This window comes from Delphinapterus leucas, chromosome 12 (assembly GCF_059928025.1).
Source record: "Delphinapterus leucas isolate spDelLeu-1000000601 "Yukka" chromosome 12, BTC_Dleu_Yukka2, whole genome shotgun sequence".
Taxonomy (NCBI): Eukaryota; Metazoa; Chordata; class Mammalia; order Artiodactyla; family Monodontidae; genus Delphinapterus; species Delphinapterus leucas.
The window spans coordinates 13,668,985-13,696,231 of record NC_143140.1 but is presented as its reverse complement, the minus strand read 5'-3'; the positions used below and the strand labels follow the sequence as shown (position 1 = coordinate 13,696,231).

The window sequence follows — 27,247 nt, the reverse complement described above, 5'->3', positions numbered from 1 at the left end:
TGCACTGTGGTGACCTAAATGGGAAGGAAATCCAAAATGGAGGGGATGTATGTATACGTATAGCTGATTCATTTTGCTGTACAGTAGAAACTAACACAACATTGTAAAGCAACTGTACGCCAATAAAAATTAATTAAAATAAAAGACACGGGGTGGCTTGTAAGGCATTTAAAACATAAAATTTCTATTCAGGATCAAAATGAGGATCCAGCAACAAAGAATGCAAGAGTGTGGTGTCATCTTGGTCCAGCCGAACAAACTTCTGGTCGGGGCAGTCACTAGCTGATTCACCAATAAATGTTCTTTCAGAGACCCAGAGGGACTTTAACAAAAGGCCCTGAGATTGTTCAGACATGTACTTTAATGTGACTATAAAGGAGAAATCCAAGGTTACATTAAAATGATACTTATTTTTTATGTTTTGGGTATTAGGAATATTAGGAAATCCTATAAGGAATCTACATCTTAGAGGGGATTTTTATAAATGCCAGTTCTTTTGAGATGTCTCATGTAAACTTCCACGAACATGCTCAGCCATCTGAAATATTCCACTTTTCATCAAGACACCTTCTTGGGCTTACATCCAATTCCCGTCCTTCTCTCTTTCCCCGATTCCCCACTGCTGCCTCTCCTTCCTCACAATTCACCCCCTAATTCCCTCACATCTTCTCTTGCAATTTTTGTTTCTAATGCTCTCCCATTTATTTATTCAACTAAAACTTCTCTCAGCTGGTACCAATTCCAGCCACCTCTCCTTTTATCCAGTATCTCTCCCCCAAATTTTTTCCAAATTTTAATGCTGTTGAACCCTCCATGCATCTTGAAACGCCCTTCTGTTGACTTCCTGGCCCTGCAGTATCCCGGTCCCCCTGCTGGTCTTTCTCTGCCACCATGGGCTGGGCAGCCCCTTGGTGTCCAGGCAGGTGGTTCCCATGCTGCTTTCCCTTACTGCTCCCTGACACACTCTCACCTGCAGCTCAGGGTCAATATTCAACATTAGCTGAATTTTTTAAATTGTGTTAATCTATAAAGGATGTGAGATCCCAAAATACGCCAGCCAAATGTTTCACTTGTAGGACTTCAAAAAGATAACAAACAGAAAAAGCAATGGCATACAAGAGATTCAAATAAGGAGGTTAAGAAAAAAAAAAAAAGGCCACAAATCTCAGATATATATCACCACCAAACACTGTTATGGTTAACAGCAGCTTTTAAGTACAAGAAGCATACTACTACTATGTTTTATTAAATGAACACTTATCTAAAATTTAGTAGATTACAAGACAATAAAGAGAATAAAGTCAACTAATGAAAATTTCAAACAGAATTTTGGTGTGGTACTTGGTAAAAAATAATGTTTTTATCGTGCTTATAGAAAACTCTACACAAAGGGTTAAACAGAAAAAATTTTTATATTTATCATATTTATTTAAGCCTTAATAAAATAACAGTGGTATTGTTAGTAGTATTATTAACATTTTCTATAATGTTTGGTATGCTTACATGTGACAATTATGTTTGAAACTCACCATAATTGAGAGATATTAGTAGAATACAGGCTAGTCTTTATTTAATCATTGAGGAAAACCAACAAATCAATGATTTCTTCTACTTTCCTTAAAGACATTATGCCTAGGAGTAAGGTGCATAAACTTGCACATATTTTATATTTCATTTCAATAAACTTAGCGATAGTCAATTCATTCCTGATCAAACACATGTAATCAAAATATGAGTTTTCTTGACAATGGGTCAATAGAAAAGAATTTTAAATTCCCAGATTTTTCTGTTGTTTTCTATTGCAAAGTTCAGTGAAGTGAAAAATGACAGGTCTTAGCTTTCAGTGTGTGTGTGTCTGTCTGTGTGTATGCACACACACACATGCATGTCCAAAAGAGGTGAGTGCTGCCTAACTCTTGAGCAGAGAAGAAATGGTGGCACTAAGATGGGTCTAAATGTAAATATGTAAGAATGCTTTTTTCTTTAATCTGCTTCACTTTTAAGTAGCTGAAAAAGTAGAATAAATCCCTGAGTACATTTGGAAATAATCATTTGTAAATGTGTATAATATCAATAATACCTGATCTAAATGCTCTCCTCTATAAATATGGCATTTGTGAAAGAGCAGTAATATTGATAAACCTTGCCTTACATTATCTACAAAATTATATTACATTCCTTAGTTTCTGACACTGTTACTCGTTGATAAGTTACAATAAAAGTAATATAAAATTATCTGAACTATACATATTTATAAATGGAATAAATTTGCATAATATAGTGGTTGAACTTTACAATTTGAATACGTTCCTCCAAAACTGTCATGAAGACTACATAAGTTTAATTTATTCTTTAACTCACCTTCTTCTGAAATGTAAGCTTCGCTAGGGTACAATTTCAATTTGAAGCATTACTATTTTCAAAGAGCCTCATCTGAATATTTTTTATTTCAGCTAGTCTGACAAAGACTCTCATAATTATCTTACAAGCCAAATTAAGAAATGTGGGTTGGAAGGAGGGAGAGTCCGAATGTATTTGTACATGACTTGTATCATGTCACACGAATATCAATGGTAGACAAGATGGCAGCTTTGCTGTTGTTAGAGTTTTCAGGCCCTGTTCTGCTCAGGATTTATTAGTGATATGAAGGAAGACTCAACGGGTAGGCTTATCAAAATTTAAGGTGATGTAAATCTGGGAGCTATTTCACTGGAAAAAAACACGATAGAATGGTATTAGAAACTAAAATCCAGAAGATGAAATTTAACAATCACAAGGGTCAATTCCTACTCTGTGATAAAGAAAGGCAACTGCACAATCGCAGGATGGGTGAAGATCTGACTGGGAAGAAGTTTTCATTAAAATAAAGGAGGAGGCACCTTGAATTGACCACATGTCAGTAAAAGTCAGAAGTACAATTTCCTTGTATGCTTAAAATTCGTCAAGAGAGATGATCTCATGTTAAATGTTCTTACCACACAAAATTTAAAAAAAAAAAAAAGCTCTGCCACAGGGGGAAGAATTCAGACGTACTGTCTAGCTTCACCCACCTCACTCCATAATTTCCATCTCAAACCACCTAGGGTTTTTTATTGGAGTTGAAATTAAAAACCTATTTATCGTTGTACTTTACTGAGTTATTGTTGACAATTAAAATTTTATATATTTAAGGTATACAACTTGATGTGATATACTTATGCATTTTGAAAATCACCACAATCAAGCTAATTAACATATCCATCCCCTCACAAATAGTTACTGTTTTTTGTTGTGAAAACACTTAAGATCTACCCTTTTAGCCAATTTCAAGTATATAACACAATATTAGCTACAGTCTCATTGTTGTACATTAAGTCCCCAGAACTTATCCATCTTGTATAACTAAAAATCGTATCCCTTGACTGACATCTTCTCTTACCCCCTTCTCCTCTCAGCCTCCAGTAACCACCAGTCTACTCTCTGTTTCTATGGATTTTATTCTCAGATTCCACATGCAAAGGCGTATTTGTCTTTCTGTGTCTGGCTTCTTTCATGTAGCATAAAGTCCTCCAGGTTCCTCCATGTTATCACAAGTGGCAAGACCTACTTCTTTATTAAGGCTGAATAATATTCCACTGTGTGTGTGTGTGTGTGTGTGTGTGTGTGTGTGATCACATTTTCTTTATCCATTCATCTGTCAATAGACCTTTAGGTTGTTTCCATATCATGGGAGTACACATATCTCTTCGAAATACTGACTTCCTCCCTTTAGATATACACCCAGAAGTGGGAGTGCTGGGTCGTAAGGTAGTTCTATTTTTACTTTTTTGGAGGAACCTCCATACTCTTTTCCACACTGGCTGTACCAGTTTACATTCCCACCAACAGTGCACGAGGGTTCCCTATTCCCCACACTCTGGCCAACACTTCTTATCTATTGTCTTTCTGATACTAGCCATTCTAGCTGGTTTGAGGTGATAGCTCACTGTGGTTTTGATTTGCATTTCCTTGATGATTAGCTACCTTTTCATATACCTGTTGTCCATGTGTATGTCTTCTTTTGAGAAGTGTCTATTCAGGTCCTTTGCCCATTTTTAAATGGGGTTATTGGGTTTTTTTGCTATTGAGTTGTATGAGTTCCTTATGTATTTTGGATATTAACTAGGGAGTATAATTTATCACTCAGTTTCCAGGAAGGGGTAGTTACTAGAAGGAAAATGTTCCCTGGATGCTGCAGACCGAAATTAATTCAGAAACATGGTCCTAGATACAACAGACATCTTGGTCATTACTGTGAGAAAATAGAATAAGAAGCTTGGAAATTAACTTCATATGATCATTTCATCTAGTCCTCTGCCCCCAGTGGGTGAAAAAGCTTAAGGCAGCCTCAAAAACATAGATCTAGGGAAGTAATCATCTATGTTTCCCCAAGGCTATTTAAAGCATTGATCATGTGGATTAATGAACACTTGGAGAGAGAGGGGCTGGAGAGCTAAAAGGGGAAACTACAATTGTACACACAGGTGTTGAGACTAGAACCCAAATGTGACTACTTTGTAAATAGTTTTAAAATACCAGCAGAGTCCACTTTCTAGCAAAGTGTTCGAACTCAGTTTTCTCTGTGAGGGCTACAGTAGAACTTATTTCACAGAGCTATTGTGAGAAATAAATGAAATATGAATCATTTAGCACATTGTAGGTAGCTGATAAATGTTAGCTATTACAACATTTTCCCTTTTATTTTCTTAGCCATCAAAACTTATTAAGCCCTTTTATGTTCACTGATATAGCCACCTGGGAATAAAAACTGGACACAGAAATGTTCTGAGAAAACTTAGACATCATCTAGTCCAGTGGGCAGAACTGGGAAAAATAAATTTAAATGACTGAAAAGAGATTTTGGGGTTAATAGACTGAGACATTAAAAGAGAATATGGTATCCAAAGCCAGAAGCCCCAAATTCAAGTTCTGACTCGACTTTTTAGTAGTTCTATGACTTTAGGCAAGTCATCTATACTCTGTGAGTTACACAACTCTCATCCGTAAGGTAACAAAAGTTCAAAATACTACTCCTATAAGAAAGCACACATAAAATGTTTGGAGACTTTAACATGATTTGAAAACAGTTAATAACAATTAGCGACAAGAATGGGGTGCCCCCTTGCAGGAAGTGTTCATGCAGAGCTGACCAATTATCTGTCACTGCAGGGGTTCCTTTTAGGGGGAGCCAGTAAGCCTAACTGCCCTGGAAGGTGATTGCTATACTCCCAGGCAAGTACAATGTATCCACATATTACATACTTTATCTCAAAGGCAGGAGAGTAACTACAAAGAGTCACTAATGTCAACAATTTAATTTGGCTAAGGAACGTAGTTAATATCCACAGTCTTTACAGAATTCATGAACAGGCTAGAACTCCACAAATATAACCCATCAAACTTAACTCTGCAAAGATGAGCTTAACTCAAAAACCCCAAAATAGGACCAACGTGCTCCAGATCAAATTATGGCTAATTCATTTCACCCAAATTACATTTCCACATTTGGGCTGCCAATCTGGAAAATATATAGAATTTTCTGGATTGTAAGAGTGCTGCCCAAATCTCAAATTTCGGCTTTCAGGTAGTTGATATTTTCCTCAAGCCCATGTGCTTGCTGTATTTTGATTTTATAAGTGTTCAGAAATAAGTAACCCCTGAGTTAGTAATGCCTGCCAGTTGTTCTGTGTTTACTTACCCTCTGACCCTCTTTTCCAGGTGGACCTTGGGGGCCTTGGATCCCCAGGGAGCCCTAGGAGGAAAAACAACACATATTAATAGATTGTTTCAAGTATACCTGCCTTGGAAAGAATGTTGTGAAAATTAATACCTATTTTATTGATTATAGACAACTTTTAAAGTGATTCGAACTCTTCCAAGCCTAGCCTAGCCTACCTAATACATTAATAATGCTGAATTGTCCTTTGACTGGTTTATCTTTGGAGTTAACACCAGAAAAGAAAAAAAAGGTGATTCCTAACCATGTGTGAGGCGCAGTGTTCACCCCCAGTGGCGACTCCCATATGATTGGAACCATGTTTTATCAAACTGCCATCAATAAATGGTAACAATATTTGCAGGCAGAAAAAAATGCTGCTTCATATATTTAAAGTCTATAAATGCAATGGCATTTTTGGTTGAGAGTGGCTCTGTGACTATCCACTGAGAGAACACCTAGTTATGACGTTGGCTTCAACATTCACCTACTCCTAACATTTAATTTTTAGCATCATAGAGATTATTTAATACTTTCTCATAACATTGTCAAGTGGTAGAAAAAAATAACCTTTGTTTTTTCTCAGTTATACAAGAGGCCCAGGAAATCCCAGGTGCACGAATCCGGAAGTCAATCCCCTGGTTCTCACAGACAGTTACTAGTACACAGGAATTCTCACTCAGCATGAAAAGCAAAATGATGACACGGCTGATTTTAAAGTCTCTGGCATTGATTGCTAGCTGTTACCTCTCTGAAAGCTTCTTAGTCTCCCCTGCTGCTTCCTCCTTCCCTATTCAACCTTTCAGTGTGAGTGTTTAGGCCCGTTTTCTTCCCAGTCTACACTCTCCCACCATGGTCTCATATACCATGGGCTTTGGATTCTCCAGGCCAATGATGCCAAGATTCATAACTCAGTTTATCTCTGAGTTGCAGGTCCACACATCCAACTGCCTGCCTAACACGCCCACTCCGCTCTCTCACCAGCATTTGAATTTAGCACACTGACACCACATCTAGGACCCTCCCACCAAAACTGGGTCCTCTTCCAGCAACCCCCCAACTCTGTAAACCCACGCACCATCCTGCTAGGGCTCCTGCCAGGAATCTATAACTCGTCCTCCATACCTGCCTCTCTCACTTCTCTTTCACATCCAGTCACCAAGTCCAATTGCTGTAGCTCCACAAGAGATTTGGATCCATTTATTATCTCCCTTCAACATTCTGCTCCATCACCCTTCTTGCTTGATCATCTATGAGAGCCTCCTTGGTGACACTAGACATGGTGGACCCCTCCATCCTACACAGCACAGCCAAACCCGAAAACCCAGCCTGACCTCCTCTGGTTGTCCACATGAAGAGATGAATGCCTTGTTTCATCAGCCGTAGGGTGCCTTATACTTGTTCTTTAAAGTACTTATCATAAGTCTATTTAAAAGATTATTCAGGTAATGTTCACCAGGCTCTAAGGATAACAGGTAGAATCAGTGTCTTATTCAGCTCTAGGTGCCTGTTAATGTCTGAGTGAAAAAAAAATCATAATGGGAAATCAATTCACTGTAAAAAAAAAAAAGAAAAAAAAAGGGTTATGGTAAGCTAGTACTGTTCAAAGGGTTTTAAAAATATGTATGGTTCAAGACGGCGGAAGAGTAAGACGTGGAGATCACCCTCCTCCCCACAGATACATCAGAAATACATCTACATGTGGAACAACTCCTACAGAACACCTACTGAACGCTGGCAGAAGACCTCAGACCTCCCCAAAGGCAAGAAACCCCCCACGTACCTGGGTAGGGGAAAAGAAAAAAGAATAAACAGAGACAAAAGAGTAGGGACGGGACCTGCACCAGTGGGAGGGAGCCGTGAAGGAGGAAAGGTTTCCACACACTAAGAGCCCCTTCGCGGACGGAGACTGCGGGTGGCGGAGGGGGAAGCTTCGGAGCCACGGAGGAGAGCGCAGCAACAGGGGTGCGGAGGGCAAAGCGGGGAGATTCCCGCACAGAGGATCGGGGCTGACCGGCACTCACCAGCCTGAGAGGCTTGTCTGCTCAGCCGCCGGGGCGGGCGGGGCTGGGAGCTGAGGCTCGGGCTTTGGTCGGAGCACAGGGAGAGGACTGGGGTTGGCGGTGTGAACACAGCCTGCAGGGGGTTAGTGCGCCACAGCTAGCCGGGAGGGAGTCCGGGAAGAGTCTGGACCTGCCGAAGAGGCAAGAGGCTTTTTCTTCCCTCTTTGTTTCCTGGTGCGCAAGGAGAGGGGATTCAGAGCGCTGCTTAAAGGAGCTCCAGAGACGGGCGCGAGCCGCGGCTAAAAGCGCGGACCCCAGAGACGGGCGGGAGACGCTAAGGCTGCTGCTGCCGCCACCAAGAAGCCTGTGTGCGAGCACAGGTCACTTTCCACACCTCCCCTCCCGGGACCCTGTGCAGCCCGCCACTGCCAGGATCCCGGGATCCAGGGACAACTTCCCCGGAAGAACGCACGGGCGCCTCAGGCTGGTGCAATGTCAAGCCACCTCTGACGCCGCAGGCTTGCCCCGCACTCCGTGCCCCTCCCTCCCTGAATCAGCGGCTCTTTATCCCCGTCCTGTCTGAGCGAAAAACAGACGCCCTCCAGCGACCTACACGCAGAGGCGGGGCTGCAAATCCAAAGCTGAGCCCCGGGAGCTGTGCGAACAAAGAAGAGAAAGGGAAATCTCTCCCAGCAGCCTCAGGAACAGCAGACTAAATCTCCACAGTCAACGTGATGTACCTGCATCTGTGGAATACCTGAATAGACAACAAATCATCCCAAATTGAGGAGGTGGACTTTGGGAGCAAAGATATATATATTTCCCTTTTTCTCTTTTTGTGAGTGTGTATGTGTATGCGTCTGTGTGTGATTTTGTCTGTATAGCTTTGCTTTTACCATTTGTCCTAGGGTTCTATCCTTTTTTTTTTTTCTTTTCTTTTTTTAGTGCTTGTTATCATTGGTGGATTTGTTTTTTGGTTTGGTTGCACTCTTCTTTCTTTTTTTTTTAATTACTTAAAAATTTTTTTAATAATTATTTTTTATTTTAATAACTTTATTTTATTTTATTTTCTTCTTTCTCTCTTTCTTTTTTTTTCTCTCTTTTATTCTAAGCCATGTGGATGACAGGCTCTTGGTACTCCAGCCAGGTGTCAGGCCTGTGCCTCTGAGGTCAGAGAGCCAACTTCAGGACACTGGTCCACAAGAGACCTCCCAGCTCCACGTAATATCAAACAGCGAAAATCTCCCAGATATCTCCATCTCAACACCAGCACCCAGCTTCACTCAACGACCAGCAAGCTACAGTGCTGGACACCCTAAGCCAAAAAACTAACAAGACAGGAACACACCCCACCCTTTAGCAGAGAGGCTGCCTAAAATCATAATAAGGCCACAGACACCCCAAAACACACCACCAAATGTGGACCTGCCCACGAGAAAGACAAGATCCAGCTTCATCCACCAGAACACAGGCACTAGTCCCCTCCACCAGGAAGCCTACACAACTCACTGAAACAACCTTAGCCACTGGGGGCAGACACCAAAAACAACGGGAACAAGGAACTTGCAGCCTGGTGAAAAGGAGACCCCAAACACAGTAAGCTAGGCAAAAATGAGAAGACAGAGAAACACACAGCAGATGAAGAAGTAAGGTAAAAACCCACCAGACCTAACAAATGAAGAGGAAATAGGCAGTCTACCTGAAAAAGAATTCAGAATAATGATAGTAAAGATGATGCAAAATCTTGGAAATAGAACGGAGAAAATACAAGAAACGTTTAACAAGGACCTAGAAGAACAAAACAGCAAACAAACAGTGATGAAAAACACAATAAATGAAATTAAAAATTCTCTAGAAGGGATCAATAGCAGAATAACTGAGGCAGAAGAATGGATAAGTGACCTGGAAGATAAAATAGTGGAAATAATTACTGCAGAGCAAAGAAAAAAGAATGAAAAGAATTGAGGACAGTCTCAGAGACATCTGGGACAACATTAAAGGCACCAACATTCGAATTATAGGGGTCCCAGAAGAAGAAGAGAAAAAGGGACTGAGAAAATATTTGAAGAGATTATAGTTGAAAACTTCCCTAATATGGGAAAGGAAATAGTTAATCAAGTTCAGGAAGCACAGAGAATCCCATACAGGATAAATCCAAGGAGAAACACACCAAGACACTTATTAATCAAACTATCAACAATTAAATACAAAGAACAAATATAAAAAGCAGCAAGGGAAAAACAACAAATAACATACAAGGGAATCCCCATAAGGTTAACAGCTGATCTTTCAGCAGAAACTCTGCAAGCCAGAAGGGAGTGGCAGGAAATATTTAAAGCGATGAAGGGGAAAAACCTATAACCAAGATTACTCTACCCAGCAAGGATCTCATTCAGATTTGATGGAGAAATTAAAACCTTTACAGACAAGCAAAAGCTAAGAGAATTCAGCACCACCAAACCACCTTTACAACAAATGCTAAAGGAACTTGTCTAGGCAGGAAACACAAGAGAAGGAAAAGACCTACAATAACAAACCCAAAACAATTAAGAAAATGGTCATAGGAACATACATATCGATAATTACCTAAAATGTAAATGGATTAAATGCTCCAACCAAAAGACATAGACTGGCTGAATGGATACAAAAACAAGACCCGTATATATGCTGTCTACAAGAGACCCACTTCAGACCTAGGGACACATACAGACTGAAAGTAAGGGGATGGGAAAAGATATTCCATGCAAATGGAAATCAAAAGAAAGCTGGAGTAGCAATTCTCATATCAGACAAAATAGACTTTAAAACAAAGACTATTAGAAGAGACAAAGGAGGACATTACATAATAATCAAGGGATCAATCGAAGAAGAAGATATAAAAATTGTAAATATTTATGCACCCAATACAGGAGCACCTCAATATATAAGGCAAATACTAACAGCCACAAAAGGGGAAATCGACAGTAATACAATCATAGTAGGAGACTTTAACACCCTATGTTCACCAATGGACAGATCATCCAATATGAAAATAAATAAGGAAACACAAGCTTTAAATGACATTAAACAAGATGGACTTGATATTTATAGGACAGTCCATCCAAACACAACAGAATTGTCTTTCTTCTCAAGTGCTCATGGAACATTCTCCAGGATAGATCATATCTTGGGTGACAAATCAAGGCTTGGTAAATTTAAGGAAATAGAAATTGTATCAATTATCTTTTCCAATCACAACACTATGAGATTACATATCAATTACAGGAAAAAATCTGTAAAAAACACAAACACATGGAAGCTAAACAGTAAACTACTTACTAACCAAGAGATCACTGAAGAAATCTAAGAGGAAATCAAAAAATACCTGGAAACAAATGACAATGAAAACACGACGACCCAAAACCTATGGGATGCAGCAAAAGCAGTTCTAAGAGGGAAGTTTATAGCAATACAATCCTACCTGAAGAAACAAGAAACATCTCAAATAAACCACCTAACCTTACTCCTAAAGCAATTAGAGAAAGAAGAACAAAAAAAATCCCAAAGTTAGCAGAAGGAAGGAAATCATAAAGATCAGATCAGAAATAAATGAAAAAGAAATGAAGGAAACTATAGCAAAGATCAATAAAAATAAAAACTGGTTCTTTGAGAAGATAAACAAAATTGATAAACCATCAGCCAGACTCATCAAGAACAAAGGGAAAAGGCTCAAATCAATAGAATTAGAAATGAAAAACACTCCCAAACTCATTCTACGAGGCCACCATCACCCTGAAACCAAAAGCAGAAAAAGATGTCACAAAGAAAGAACACTACAGGCCAATATCACTGATGAACATAGATGCAAAAATCCTCCACAAAATACTAGCAAACAGAATCCCACGGCACATTAAATGGATCATACACCATGATAAACTGGGGTTTATCCCAGGAGTGCAGGGATTCTTCAAAATATGCAAATCAATCAATGTGATACAGCATATTAATAAATTGAAGGAGAAAAACCATATGATCATCTCAATAGATGCAGAGAAAGCTTTTGACAAAATTCAACACCCATTTATGATAAAAACCTTCCAGAAAGTAGGCATAGAGGGAACTTACCTCAACATAATAAAAGTCATATATGACAAACCCACAGCCAACATCATTCTCAATGGTGAAAAACTGAAACCATTTCCTCTAAGATCAGGAACAAGACAAGATTGCCCACTCTCACCACTTTTATTCAACATAGTTTTAGAAGTTTTAGCCACAGCAGTCAGAGAAGAAAAAGAAATAAAAGGAATCCAAATAGGAAAAGAAGTAAAGCTGTCCCTGTTTGCAGATGACATGATACTACACATAGAGAATCCTAAAGATGCTCCCAGAAAACTACTAGAGCTAATCAATGAATTTGGTAAGGTAGCAGGATACAAAATTAATGCACAGAAATCTCTGGCATTCCTATACATTAATGATGAAATATCTGAAAGTGAAATCAAGAAAACACTCCCATTTACCATTACAACAAAAAGAATAAAATATCTAGGAATAAACCTACCTAAGGAGACAAAAGACCTGTATGCAGAAAATTATAAGGCACTGATGAAAGAAATTAAAGATGATACAAATAGATGGAGAGATATACTATGTTCTTGGATTGGAAGAATCAACATTGTGAAAATGACTATACTACCCAAAGCAATCTAGAGATTCAATGCAATCCCTATCAAACTACCACTGGCGGCCTTCCCTGGTGGTGCAGTGGTTGAGTCTGCCTGCTGATGCAGGGGACACGGTTTCGTGTCCTGGTCCAGGGAGATCCCACATGCCGCGGAGCGGCTGGGCCTGTGAGCCATGGCTGCTGAGCCTGCGCGTCTGGAGCCTGTGCTCCGCAACGGGAGAGGCCACAACAGTGAGAGGCCCATGTACCGCAAAAAAAAAAAAAAAAAAAAAAATTCCACTGGTATTTTTCACAGAACTAGAACAAAAAATTTCAAATTTGTATGGAAACACAAAAGACCCCGAATAGCCAAAGCAATCTTGAGAAAGAAAAATGGAACTGGAGGAATGAGGCTCCTGGACTTCAGACTATACTACAAAGCTACAGTAATCAAGACAGTATGGTACTGGCACAAAAACAGACATATAGATCAATGGAACAGGATAGAAAGCCCAGAGATAAACCCACGCACATATGGTCACCTTATCTTTGATAAAGGAGACAAGAATATACAGTGGAGCAAATACAGCCTCTTCGATAAGTGGTGCTGGGAAAACTGGACAGCTACATGTAAAACAATGAAATTAGAACACTCCCTAACACCATACACAAAAGTAAACTCAAAATGGATTAAAGACCTAAATGTAAGGCCAGACATTATAAAACTCTTAGAGGAAAACATAGGCAGAACACTCCATGACATAAGCCACAGCAAGATCCTTTTTGACCCATCTCCTAGAGGAATGGAAATAAAAACAAAAATAAACAAATGGGACCTAATGAAACTTCAAAGCTTTTGCACAGCAAAGGAAATCATAAACAAGATGAAAAGGCAACCCTCAGAATGGGAGAAAATATTTGCAAATGAAGCAACTGACAAAGGATTAATCTCCAAAATTTACAAGCAGCTCATGCAGCTCAATAACAAAAAAACAAACAACCCAGTCCAAAAATGGGCAGACCTAAATAGACGTTTCTCCAAAGAAGATATACAGATTGCCAACAAACACATGAAAGAATGCTCAACATAATTAATCATTAGAGAAATGCAAATCAAAACTACAATGAGATATCATCTCACACCGGTCAGAATGGCCATTATCAAAAAATCTGCAAACAATAAATGCTGGAGAGGGTGTGGAGAAAAGGGAACCCTCTTGCACTGTTGGTGGAAATGTAAATTGATACAGCCACTATGGAGAACCGTATGGAGGTTCCTTAAAAAGCTAAAAATAGAACTACCATATGACCAAGCAATCCCACTACTGGGCATATACCCTGAGAAAACCATAATTCAAAAAGAGTCATGTATCACAATGTTCATTGTAGCTCTATTAATAGCCAGGACATGGAAGCAACCTAAGTGTCCATCGACAGATGAATGGATAAAGAAGTTGTGGCACCTATATACAGTGGAATATTACTCAGCCATAAAAAGTAATGAAATTGAGTTATTTGTAGTGAGGTGGATGGAGCTAGAGTCTGTCATACGGAGTGAAGTAAGCCAGAAAGAGAAAAACAAATACCGTATGCTAACACGTATATATATGGAATCTAAAAAAAAAAAAAAAGGTCATGAAGAACCTAGGGGCAAGACGGGAATAAAGATGCAGACCTACTAGAGAATGGACTTGAGGATATGGGGAGGGGGAAGGTAAGCTGGGAAAAAGTGAGTGAGTGGCATGGACTTATATACACTACCAAATGTAATATAGATTGCTGGTGGGAAGCAGCTGCATAGCACAGGGAGATCAGCTCGGTTCTTTGTGATCACCTAGAGGGGTAGGATAGGGAGGGTGGGAGGGAAGGAGATGCCAGAGGGAAGAGATATGCGGATATATGTATATGTATAGCGGATTCACTTTGTTATAAAGCAGAAATTAACACACCATTGTAAGCAATTATACTCCAATAAAGATGTTAAAATATATATGTATGGTCAACCTATTATATATTAAATGCCTTAAATGCTTTGGAATATGAGAAATCTATTCAAACATATCATCCAGGATAAACATTCTTTTATTATCTAATTTTAGAAAATTAAGATTCTTTTTTATACTGTGACTGTTTCCTTTAAAAGTCATGACTACCTTTAAACTAAAACATCAGGTGTGTTTGTGATGACCTATAATTATTTATTATGTATACATTTTTTGGTTTTTCATAGAAACTAAATTTTCATAAATGTCATAACATTAAGTTCACCATCCAATTTTATTTAGAATAAATAAAAAGGTTATAGATATACTTTAATTTTTCACTCAGATAGCTTTCCTTTGATTAAAATTGTCAGAATTCAGTGTAAATCACTATAAGTAATTTTGAAAAAGCATTAGTACAAAAAATTCTGGATGTATCACCCATCCTCAGTGTTCCCCAAATCTTTCTGAGTCTTTCTCCACAAAATATTCATAAAATATATTTATTTATTAATTTCTTTTACCTATTTTTGGAACACTTTGTTATAGGGGCATGTAGAACCTATGTTTTATTGATTTACACAGGAATAAAAACCAGGGAATGAAAAAGGTGATCAGTTCTGTTTATTTTTACCAAAAACACCTGCCAAATGGTATATAACCAAGGAAATTGGTTAATTAGGCCAACTTTAGGATGGTAAATTCCTAACGTATATAAGAAAAACAAATTTTGCAATCCAAATATACCAAATATTAATTACAAGGTAATTACAGGGAGTTGTGTCCTTTTTAATAAGATTGACAAAATCTTGGCTCCAGATTAAACTCTTTCTCTTTGACCTTAGGAAACTATTTTCATTTCATGAATAGTCAAACTTATACATAATATTTTTGATATCCATCCAAATGTTGACAGCTCTTTCAGTGTTTTTAAACATGAGCTACTAAAACATACACACACCAAACATTCATCAAGGGAGTACAATTAATTCTGAGCCACATGTAATCAAAATTCCATTCTCTTTACTAGTTTGCGAAATTATATAGCAAAAGTGTACATAAGACGAAAATATTAAACTTGATTTGGAATGTATTTGATGGATTCAAAAAAAATTTATGAGAACCTTGTGTGAAAAGTCCAAAAGTAAGACATGATACACTCACACACATAAACCCACTAATATGCCTCCTGTACGGTCATGATTCTGAATAATCCTCCCCCACCCCTTACCTTTGCTAAATCTGGGGCCCAGAAAGGAATTTGATAAAAAAGTAGGATTATTCTTAATCTCCAATGGATTATTCACTATTTGAATTATCCATGACCAGGTTTTAATCCTAGCTATATTACATTAATATTCAGAATAATTTTGATCTGACTTTATTGAATATTACTACTTGACATTTACAAAGAAAAATGATATCAATACTGTCATTAGTAAAACACAGGTCAACCAACTGTGGAAAAATATTTTTTCCCAGAAATAAGAAATTAAAATTTGGGGATGATACATTATTTACAATTCTCCAGCTAACTACTCCTTGCATTTAGTAAAGTCAAACAATGGATTAACCTTCCACTTAGCATAAAAATTGTAGATATACCTAGGCTGATGCTCTTCAAATTAAACTTGGGTAGAGCCCAGCATTTGTGTCAGAACCCTTCCCGTAATTCCTTCCTACTCTGACCTTGTAAATGCCATATGTGTGTGCTTTACTCATCCTCTCAGTTGATTATGAGTTCTAGAGAACAAAGAATCATTTTTTTTCTATCCTTTACCACACTTACAGAAGAGACTCAATAAGTACTTACAAAGTTGGATCATAAGGAACTAAATGGAGATAGAATAACACTGAGCAGTGATAGTGGTAGGAAAAGGTTTCTGGTCTACATGTAATTATATTTATTTTCAAAACTTGGCCTTGGACTTAAATACCACATTGGTGGACTTTCAATTTTGTCTGTATTTCTCATCTAAACTGATCATTCCACTCTCTGATGTCTAAGAGTAAGACTGCCTTACAGTTCATTGAAGAATTAATCATCTACTCTTATTGTAATACAGAATCAAAAAACCAGGAGAGTTTGTTCTGATTCTTGATCTGGATTTTGGTATCATGGTTGTGTTCAATTGCTCTGATTCTTGATCTATATGTTGGTAAAGTGGATATATTCAATTTGTAAAAATGCCTTTGAACTACATCTTGTGATACATACTTTTCTGTATATATGTTATATTTCAATAAAGAAAAAAATCCTAAAGTCTGTGAAGGCTCAAATTAAAAACAATTAATCATCTACCATTTTTGACATCATCTCCATTATGGAACTTATTTAAATCTTTGACCACTGTTTGATGTTTTACAGATTTATACCATTTTTCTAGTTAGAGAATCACATTTAAGTATCTTTGTGCACATGACATCTTTGCATAATCTGTGCATTATTTTCTTCTTCAGTTTAATGTGGTGAAGAATAATACCTAATCATTTTTTTCTTCTTTTTCCATCTACTTAGGCTGCTATGAAAATAACTCTAAATTGTTTTATTCCTAAAATTTCACAACCATGAAGATTTATTGCTTTTCTGAAAGAGAAGCTTAAGAATGTATTTAGGATATTCATAATGTAAACATCTGCATACGTCTATACAAACATTCATTTTTTAAAAAGAATTCTGGACATTAAAAACGTTGACAAGGAAAGGAATTCCTAAGGCTGTTACCCCTTTTAGCTAGGATAAAAATATGCAAAAAATAGTCCCAGCCAGCTAAACCATTTTAAGTCCCAGTGGATCGCTATTACAGTGTGTTACACTGCACATAGCTCTCTCTGGACAATCTGCTGATTGTTTAAGACAGGCGAGAGCTTATCATCATGGAAGCCCATGTAAATATTTAACTGAGAAATTACTTAGAATTAACTGGTTCAGAGCAAAGTTTTGAAGTGTCTGACAAATACAGCAGATGTTTAGTAGAGTTAATAGGGTAGATTAATTGCATTTGAACACATTTTCATTTGTGAAATGAAGGCAAGACATATTCATAACTTGTCAGTCAAAGAAAGAAGCTGAAGTAAAAGACGGAAGTTTCATTTTAAAGTGTCCTTTGTACTCCCTTGCCAGGAATGTTGCAGAACATATGATCCCTAAAACCCACTTCAGCAAAAATGTTATGCAAGTAAGTGTATTTTAAGTGTTATGATTATTGCTTTAGAATATGCTTCATAGGCTTGAAACATAAGATTAAGCAGAATCTGCATAAATTCTTAGAATACCACTAGGGCGTTTTCTGTGTTTCAAATAGCATGTAGAAAATTAAGACGGAAAACAGAGTTTATCTGTCTTTATAGAAAATTTCATGCCTTTAACATGAGAACAATTCGAACAAATTTTATAAGTTGGAGGTATCAGAACAAAAAACAAATAAATAAAAAATATAATAGACATATAGTTCACAGTCATGGGAAGCGATTTTCATGTTAGTTCTGAGAAGCAGCATTTAAGAATATTTACGATGATAAATTAAAGGAGTGACCAGCTTTATGCTATTTCACAGAATTGTCAGGATGCAAGAAATAATTTCCCTTAGGGAGTGTAAGTATTTGGAAAAGAAATTCTATGTTATACATAAAAAGCCTATCATTTTATCATAAGCAGTTGTCATCACACACTAAGAAATAGATGTTTTTGAAATAAAAAGCAATAGAATCTCTTCTATACACTAAAAAAGCCCTTGCAAACCTTTGCAGTAACACTGACAAGAGAAGGATAAGAAGAGCTGTCACCAGAAAGAAAAGTCTTATGAAATATTTGTGTGGACAGGAATGTTTCAATCATTCTCAGTTACAGTAAACAAGTTCCATAATTGGATGGACAATTTTATCTTACTTTCAACAATTTAAAAAATAGAGGTCATTCGTAGTGCTTTCAAACTTAACAATTTCATTGAAAATCTCTGGCAGTATTTTAGACATGAGACATAATGAATTATGATTGTTCTTTGTGGTTGCAGGGATAAATTTTAATACTAATCTTTTTCTGTGTTTTCTGAACTCAGAAATCACATTTCTTTTTATTATATAGATTCTGAAATAGCGTGTTCTCAGTCACCATTGATTTAACCAATAAAACTAGAAATATTATAAATTAAATAACAGAACACAGTCTGTGACTCTAGAATGCTGTGGGACATCCGTAAGTCCCACAGAGTTTCCTCTAACAATGACCTTTCCTCCTATGATGAGGCATTCCACTTCACAAATTATATATATATATCCTCAGTTTCGTTCCCCTTTGCATCTTATCTAGCAAAATGGACTGCATTTAGTAGGTGTTGAATGGACGAATGGCTGCTAAGATTCTGATTCTTTACACTTCTCCTAGTACTTCTGCTGTAGTGAGGATATTAATTGCCATAGCTACAGAAATTCCAGTTTAGAAACCTATATTCTTCATCTACAAATCCCACTTGATACCAAAATAATCCAAGTTATTTAAAATTCTTACGTGGTAGTACTGCAGAATAGATGCTACACTTCTATCTGGAGGAGTTTGCCCTTCATCAGAAGAAGAAATATAAGCTCTGTCTTTAATTTATCTCACACTGATGAGGATTAAATACTTTTTAAAAAAACAACATGAACCACAGTGATTAAAGTATCTATGTAAACCATTAATTACAAAGAAATAGATTAAATCAAATTATTTAAAATGCTTATATCACCTAAAATAATGTAGTTTCCTATTTGGCAATTATTCTTGACTCACTTTCATTTATTTGTCATAAGTAATTTCATATTTGTAATTATTATTGACTATGAAAGTCTTTACGTAGATTTGCTTTATATCAGCCCTAACTTAATAAATGAAATAGTTTGATTTCAGTTAACTCAAAGCTCTGTTGACAAGTAAAAAATCTTTGGGCCACGGTCTGTCAAATCCATTTGTATCATCTGTCTTAATGACTTATGTGAGGGAGAATATGATTGTTTCAGTTTTAATGATTAGTCTGATCATCATAACAATCTGTATTTTGGATTGGCTTTGCCATAAGTCAGTGGAACATGGTTCCACTGCAGAAAGATGGATAATCTATACATAGGTTGTCTTTATACCTCTTCCATTGTCTTCTGAAGAATGGACAACCTGATAGAGATGTAATTCCAAATGTAACAGCATTAATAATGTTTGTATTTCGGCTATGCAACATAAATAACCAGACTGAAGGAAACAAGCTAGTAAACTTAGGAATAAAATGTAAATCAGAACAGAGATATTCACACACCACATGAGATACCTAGGTATTTAATCAGATAACTGAAGATGGTTTATACAATATCAGGTTAAGTGAGTGGCAATTGAGTAAGGTGGTGAAAACCAAACTTCCAAGGGGGGGAAATGCTCCATATGGTAATAAAGAACTTTTTAAAAATATTTAAAATATATATTGAAGACTTTTCACTTTTTAACCTCTTTCTACCTGTCAGAGGTATCCATTTTCTTCAGGAAGATTAAGATAATAATAGCAAAAGTGTAAAGACAATGGAAGAGTAAACACAGACACAGACAGGGGGCTGGAAATTAGGCTCTGTTAACAGAAGAGCGTTTCTAAACGTCAAATACCTTATCACCGTATATCGGGAGATGTTCCCATAGATCATAAAGTTTAACTATGAATCACATGGCACAGAGGAAGGAGCAAATGCAAGGGTAATTCTAACCCAACCGGAAAGAGAATGGAAAAAATGTAGCTTCCCTCTGTTTCCCTGAATGAAGAATTTCGGAAGAAGAATGGTGAATTAATCAGATACTAGAATCCTTGCCTTCTCTAGAATTCATAAGGCATTAGATTTCTCAGGAGCAACACTGATATCAGCTAAAAGACAATGATGCAAAACCATTATAATTCTGATGGAAAGAGTTTTGAACCTAGAATTCTATACCAAGACAAGCTACCAATCAAGTGTGAGAGTAGAATAGAAACATTTTTATATTTATTTATTTATTATTTTTTTGGTGGAAAGGAACCCTTGCTTTATTTTGGATGCTGGCAACCAGAGATGGAGGTGGAGGCGGTGGATGCCTGTCCAAAGGGCAGCTCCCCGCCCCTGTCCCACTCCTGTGAATCCAGGGATAAGAGCTTTTATAGGTGAAGGGAGGGGGCTACATGCAGTACAGCACAGTCAGCTCTGACAGTCACCTTGAAATTGGTCGTCAGCGGTCTGACTAGTGTCATCCTGATTGTTATAAGTACAATTAATCTTCGGTTCCAGGATTGGTTGGTTTCCATTTCTTTTTTTTTTTTTTTGAATTTTTGAGTTTTATTTAATTTTTATACAGCAGGTTCTTATTAGTTATCTATTTTATACATATTAGTGTATACATGTCAATCCCAATCTCCCAGTTCATCCCAACACCAACAGCCCCCTCCCTGCCACTTTCCCCCCTTGGTGTCGATACATTTGTTCTCTACATCTGTGTCTCTATTTCTGCCCTGCAAACTGGTTCATCTGTACCATTTTTCTAGGTTCCACATACATGTGTTAATATGCGATACTTGCTTTTCTCTTTCTTACTTCACTCTTACAGTCTCTAGATCCATCCATGTCTCTACAAATGATCCAATTCCATTCCTTTTTATGGCTGAGTAATATTCCATTGTATATATGTACCACATCTTCTTTACCCATTCATCTGTCGATGGGCATTTAGGTTGCTTTCATGACCTGGGTATTGTAAATACTGCTGCAATGGACATTGCGGTGCATGTGTCTTTTCAAATTATGGTTTTCTCTGGATACATGCCCAGTAGTGGGACTGCTGAGTCATATGGTAATTCTATTTTTAGTTTTTTAAGGAAACTCCATACTGTTCTCCATAGTAGCTGTATCAATTTACATTCCCACCAACAGTGCAAGAGGGTTCCCTTCTCTCCACACCCTCTCCAACATTTGTTGTTTGTGGATTTTCTGATGATGCCCATTCTAACTGGTGTGAGGTGATACCTCATTGTATTTTGATTTGCATTTCTCTAGTAGTTAGTGATGTTGAGCAGCTTTTCATGTGCTTCTTGGCCATATGTATGTCTTCTTTGGAGAAATGTCTATTAAGTTCTTCTGCCCATTTTTGGATTAGGTTGCTTTTTAATATTGAGCTGCATGAGCTGTTTATATATTTTGGAGATTAATCCTTTGTCCGTTGATTCGCCTACAAATATTTTCTCCCATTCTGAGGGTTGTCTTTTTGTCTTGTTTGTAGTTTCCTTTGCTTTGCAAAAGCTTTTAAGTTTCATTGGGTCCCATTTGTTTATTTTTATTTCCATTACTCTAGGGGTGGATCAAAAAAAATCTTACTGTGATTTATGTCAAAGAGTGTTCTTCCTATGTTTTTCTCTAAGAGTTTTATAGTGTGTGGCCTTATATTTAGGTCTTTAACCCATTTTGAGTTTATTTTTGCGTATGGTGTTGGGGAGTGTTCTAATTTCATTGTTTTACATGTAGCTGTCCAGTTTTCCCAGCATCACTTATTGAAGAGACTGTCTTTTCTCCACTGTGTATCCTTACCTTAGTTGACCATAGGTGTGTGGGTTTATCTCTGGGCTTTCTATTCTGTTCCATTGATCTATATTTCTGTTTTTGTGCCAGTACCATATTGTCTTGATTACTGTACCTTTGTAGCATAGTCTGAAGTCAGGGAGTCTGATTCCTCCAGATCCATTTTTTTTCCCTCAAGACTGCTTTGGCTATACAGGGTCTTTTGTGTCTCCATACAGATTTTAAGATTTTTTTGTTCTAGTTCTGTAAAAAATGCCACTAGTAATTTAATAGGGATTGCATTGAATCTGTAGATTACTTTGGGTAATATAGTCATTTCCACAATATTGATGCTTCCAATCCAAGAACATGGTATATCTCTCCATCTGTTAGTGTCATCTTTGATTTCTGTCATCAGTGTCTTATATTTTTCTGAGTTCAGGTCTTTTACCTCCTTAGGTAGGTAAATTCCTAGGTATTTTATTCTTTTTGTTGCAATGGTGAATGGGATTGCTTCCTTAACTTCTTTTTCTGATCATTCATTGCTAGTGTATAGGTATGCAAGAGATTTCTGCACATTAATTTTGTATCCTGCAATTTTACCAAATTCATTGATTAGCTCTAGTAGTTTTCTGGGAGCATCTTTGGATTCTCTATGTAGAGTATCATGTCATCTGCAAACAGTGACAGTTTTACTTCTTCTTTTTGAATTTGTATTCCTTTTATTTCTTTTTCTTCTCTGATTGCTGTGGCTAGGACTTCCAAAACTATGTTCAATAATAGTGGTGAGAGTGGACATCCTTGTCTTGTTCCTGATCTTAGAGGAAATGCTATAAGCTTTTCACCACTGAGAATGATGTTTGCTGTGGGTTTGTCATATATGGCCTTTATTATGTTGAGGTGGTTTCCTCTATGATCACTTTCTGGAGAGTTTTTATCATACATGGGTGTTGAATTTTGTCAAAAGCTTTTTCTGCATCTATTGAGATGATCATATAGTATTTATTGTTCAGTTTAATATGGTGTATCACATTGATTGATTTGCATATATTGAAGAATCCTTGCATCCCTGGGATAAATCCCACTTGATCATGGTGTATGAGCCTTTTAATGTGTTGTTGGAGTCTGTTTGCTAGTATTTTGTTGAGGATTTTTGCATCTATATTCATCAGTGAAATTGGTCTGTAATTTTCTTTTAAGTAGTATCTTTGTCTGGTTTTGGTAACAAGGTGATGGTGGCCTCAAGGAATGAGTTTGGGAATTTTCCTTCCTCTGCAATTTTTTGGAAGAGTTTGAGAAGAATGGGTGTTAGCTCTTCTCTAAGTGTTTGATAGAATTCACCTGTGAAGCCATCTGATCCTGGACTTTTGTTTGTTGGAAGATTTTTAATCGCAGTTTCAATTTCATTACTTGTGATTGGTCAGTTCATATTTACTATTTCTTCCTGGTTCAGTCTTGGAAGGTTATACCTTTCTAAGAATTTGTCCATTTCTTCCAGGTTGTCCATTTTATTGGCATGGAGTTGCTTGCAGTAGTCTCTTAGGATGATTTGTATTTCTGCGTTGTCCATTGTATCTTCTCTTTTTTCATTTCTAATTTTATTGATTTGAGTCCTCTCCCTCTTTTTCTTGATGAGTCTGGCTAATGGTTAATCAGTTTCTTCTTCTCAAAGAACAAGTTTTTAGTTTTATTGTTCTTTGCTATTGTCTTCTTTGTTTCTATTTCATTTACTTCTGCTCTGATCTTCATGATTTCCTTCCTTCTACTAACTTTGGGTTTGTTTGTTCTCCATTCCCTAGTCCCTTTTGGTGTAAGATTAGACTGTTTATTTGAGATTTTTCTTGTTTCTTGAGGTAGGCTTGTAGTGCTATAAACTTCCCTCTTAGAACTGCTTTTCCTGCATCCCATAGCTTTTGAATCATCATGTTTTGATTGTAATTTATGTCTAGGTATTTTGTGATTTCATCATTGATTTCTTCAGTGATATCTCGGCTATTTAGTAACGTATTGTTTAGCCTCCATGTGTTTGTGATTTCTACGTTTTTTCCCCCGTAATTGATTTCTAATCTCACAGTGCTGTGGTTGGAAAAGATGCTTAATATGATTTCAATTTTTTAAAATTTACTGAGGTTTGATTTGTGACTCAAGATGTAATCTATCCTGGAGTATGTTCTGTGTGCACTTGAGAAGAAAGTGTAATCTGCTGTTTTTGGATGGAATGTCCTATAAATATCAGTTAAATCTATCTGGTCTATTGTGTGATTTAAAGCTTGTGTTTCCTTATTAATTTTCTGTCTGGATGTTTTGTCCATCGGTGTAAGTGAGGTGTTAATGTCCCCCACTATTATTGTATTATTGTCGATTTCCTCTTTTAGAGCTGTTAGCAGTTGCCTTATGTATTGAGGTGCTCCAATGTTGGGTACACTGATATTTATAATTGTTATATCTTATTCTTGGATTGATCCCTTGATCATTACGTAGTGTCCTTCCTTGTCTCTTGTAACATTCTTTATTTTAAAGTCTATTTTATCCGATATGAGTATTGCTACTCCAGCTTTCTTTTCATTTCCATTTGTATGGAATATCTTTTTCCACCCCCTCACTCTCAGTCTGTATGTGTCTCTAGGTCTGAAGTGGGTCTCTTGTAGACAGCATATATATGGGTCTTATTTTTGTATCCATTCAGCGAGTTGTGTCTTTTGGTTGGAGCATTCAGTACATTCACATTTAAGGTAATTATTGATATGTATGTTCCTATTACCATTTTCTTAATTGTTATAGTTTTGTTTTTGTAGGTCCTTTTGTTCTCTTGTGTTTCCCACTTACAGAAGTTCCTTTAGCGCTTGTTGTAGAGCTGGTTTGGTGGTGCTGAATTCTCTTAGCTTTTGCTTGGCTGTAAAGCTTTTGATTTCTCTGTTGAATCTGAATGAGATCCTTGCCAGGTAGAGTAATCTTGGTTGTAGGTTCTTCCCTTTCATCACTTTGAATATATCGTGCCATGGCCTTCTGGTTTGCAGAGTTTCTGCTGAGAAATCAGCTGTTAACCTATGGGCATTCCCTTGTATGTTGTCATTTTTTCCTTGTTTCTTTCAGTAATTTTTCTTTGTCTTTAATTTTTGTCAATTTGATTACTATGTGTCTCGGCGTGCTTCTTCTTGGGTTTAGTCTGCCTGGGACTGTCTGTGCTTCATGGACTTGGGTGGCTATTTCCTTTCCCATGTTAGGGAATATATCAACTATAATCTCTTCAAATATTTTCTCGGGTCCTTTCTCTCTCTCTTCTCCTTCTGGGACCTCTATAATCCGAATGTTGTTGCGTTTAATGTCGTCCCAGATGTCCCTTAGGCTGTCTTCATTTCTTTTCCTTCTTTTCTCTTTATTCTGTTCTGTGGCAGTGAATTCCACCATTCTGTCTTCCAGGTCACTTATCCGTTCTTCTGCCTCAGTTACCCTGCTATTGATTCTTCTAGTGTATTTTTCATTTTAGTTACTGTACTGTTCATCTCTGTTTGTTTGTTCTTTAATTCATCTAGATGTTTGTTCTTTAATTCTTCTAGGTCTTTGTTAAACATTTCTTGCATCTTCTAAATCTTTGCCCCCATTCTTTTTCCGAGGTCCTGGATCATCTTCACTATCATTATTCTGAGTTCTTTCTCTGGAAGGTTGCCTATCTCCATTTCATTTAATTGTTTTTCTGGGGTTTTATCTTGTTCCTTCATCTGGTACAAAGTCCTCTCCCTTTTCCTTTTGTCTATCTTTCTGTGAATGTGGTTTTCCTTCCACAGGCTGCAGGATTGTAGTTCTTCTTGCTTCTGCTGTCTGCCCTCTGGTGGATGAGGCTATCTACGAGGCTTGTGTCAGAAACATTTTTAGATATGTACAATCTCGGAAATTTTACCTCCTTTTCACGTTGTCTTAATAATTTGCTTCAGGATGTGTTCACATAGAAGAAAGAATAAAACCAAGAAAGGAGATGACAAAGAACAGAAGCCCTGGAATCAACCCAGGACAAAAAATAAAGGGAGTCACAGAATGAGAAATTTGTAGTTGGCTTAGAAAGCTTGTAGTAAAGGATGGAGTAAGAGGTCTGAAAGGTACTCCCCCAACATAAGAGACTCAGTGAGAGAATTTGAAAAACATGGAAGATAAGTGCAGGGAAAACAAATACAACTAGAAACACCACAAAACAAAACAAAACAACAATAACAACAAACCTATTCAATAAAGGAAAGTATACCACTTGGGTCTGCAAACAGTAATATTTACGCAGTCATAAAAAAGTGAACATTTTCTATTTTTAGAATAATAAGAATAATACTATAACTCCATTCATCATTCACCTGCGCTTGGCACCGAGATTGTTTCCATTTTTTACTATTTCAAACAATGCTGAAATTTTAGCCTTGTATGTGCACAATTTCATAAACGAGTGACAATATCTCTATTTATATTTTCTGGTTCAAAGAAAATGTGAAATATTGATAGACAGTATCAAATTATCCTCCACAGAGATTGTATCTAGGCATTCTTCCCTCAGAATGTATGAGTGTGTTTCTCTACATTTTTGCCCATGTACTATACTGTCAAACTTTTAGACTTTTGCCTATTTTTCTTATTGTGGTAAGAACTTTTAACATGAGGTCTACCCTCTTAACAAATTTTTAATTGCACAATATAGTATTGTTAACTGTAAGCATAAAGTTTTCCAGCAGACCTTTAGACCGTATTAATCTTGTATAACAGAAACTTTATAGTTTTCACAGCAGCTCCATAATTTTCCCCTACCCCCAGCTCCTGGCAATCACTATTCTACTTTCTGTTTCTATAAGCTTGACTATTTTAGATACAAGTGGAATCATGCAGTATTTGTCCTGGCTTATCTCACTTAATGTCCTTCAGGTTCATTCATGTTGTTGCATAGGGCAGGGTTTCCTTCTTTTTTAAGGCTGAATAACATTCCATTTTATAAATACACCACTTTTTTAATCCATGTATCCATCAATGGACATTTAGGTTGTTTCCATATCTTGGTAATTTTGTCACAGACATATGAAAAGATCTTTAACATCAACAATCATCAGGGAAATGCAGGTCAAAAACCACAATGTGATATCACCTCATACCTGTTAGAATGACTACTGTTTTAAAAAAATAACAAGTGTTAGCAAAAATGTAGAAAAATTGGAACCCTTGTACACTGTTGGTGGGAATGTAAAATGGTGCAGCTGCTATGAAAAACAGTATAAAGGTTACTAGAAAAATTAGAAATATAATTATCATACAATCCAGAAATCCTACTTCTGAGTATATATCCAGAAGAATTGAGAGCATTGCCAATCTTGCAAGAGAA

At 37.0% G+C, this 27,247-nt stretch overlaps 1 protein-coding gene across 1 annotated transcript in view; it reads right to left on the bottom strand.

Moving 5' to 3' along the window:
* COL19A1 (collagen type XIX alpha 1 chain) overlaps window positions 1-27,247 on the bottom strand; it is a 356,054-nt gene that overhangs the window by 147,143 nt on the left and 181,664 nt on the right. Inside the window, exon 13 of the mRNA XM_089921716.1 lies at window positions 5,717-5,770. Coding sequence (XP_089777842.1) covers window positions 5,717-5,770 — 54 coding nt within the window. The remainder of the gene's footprint in view (window positions 1-5,716; window positions 5,771-27,247) is intronic.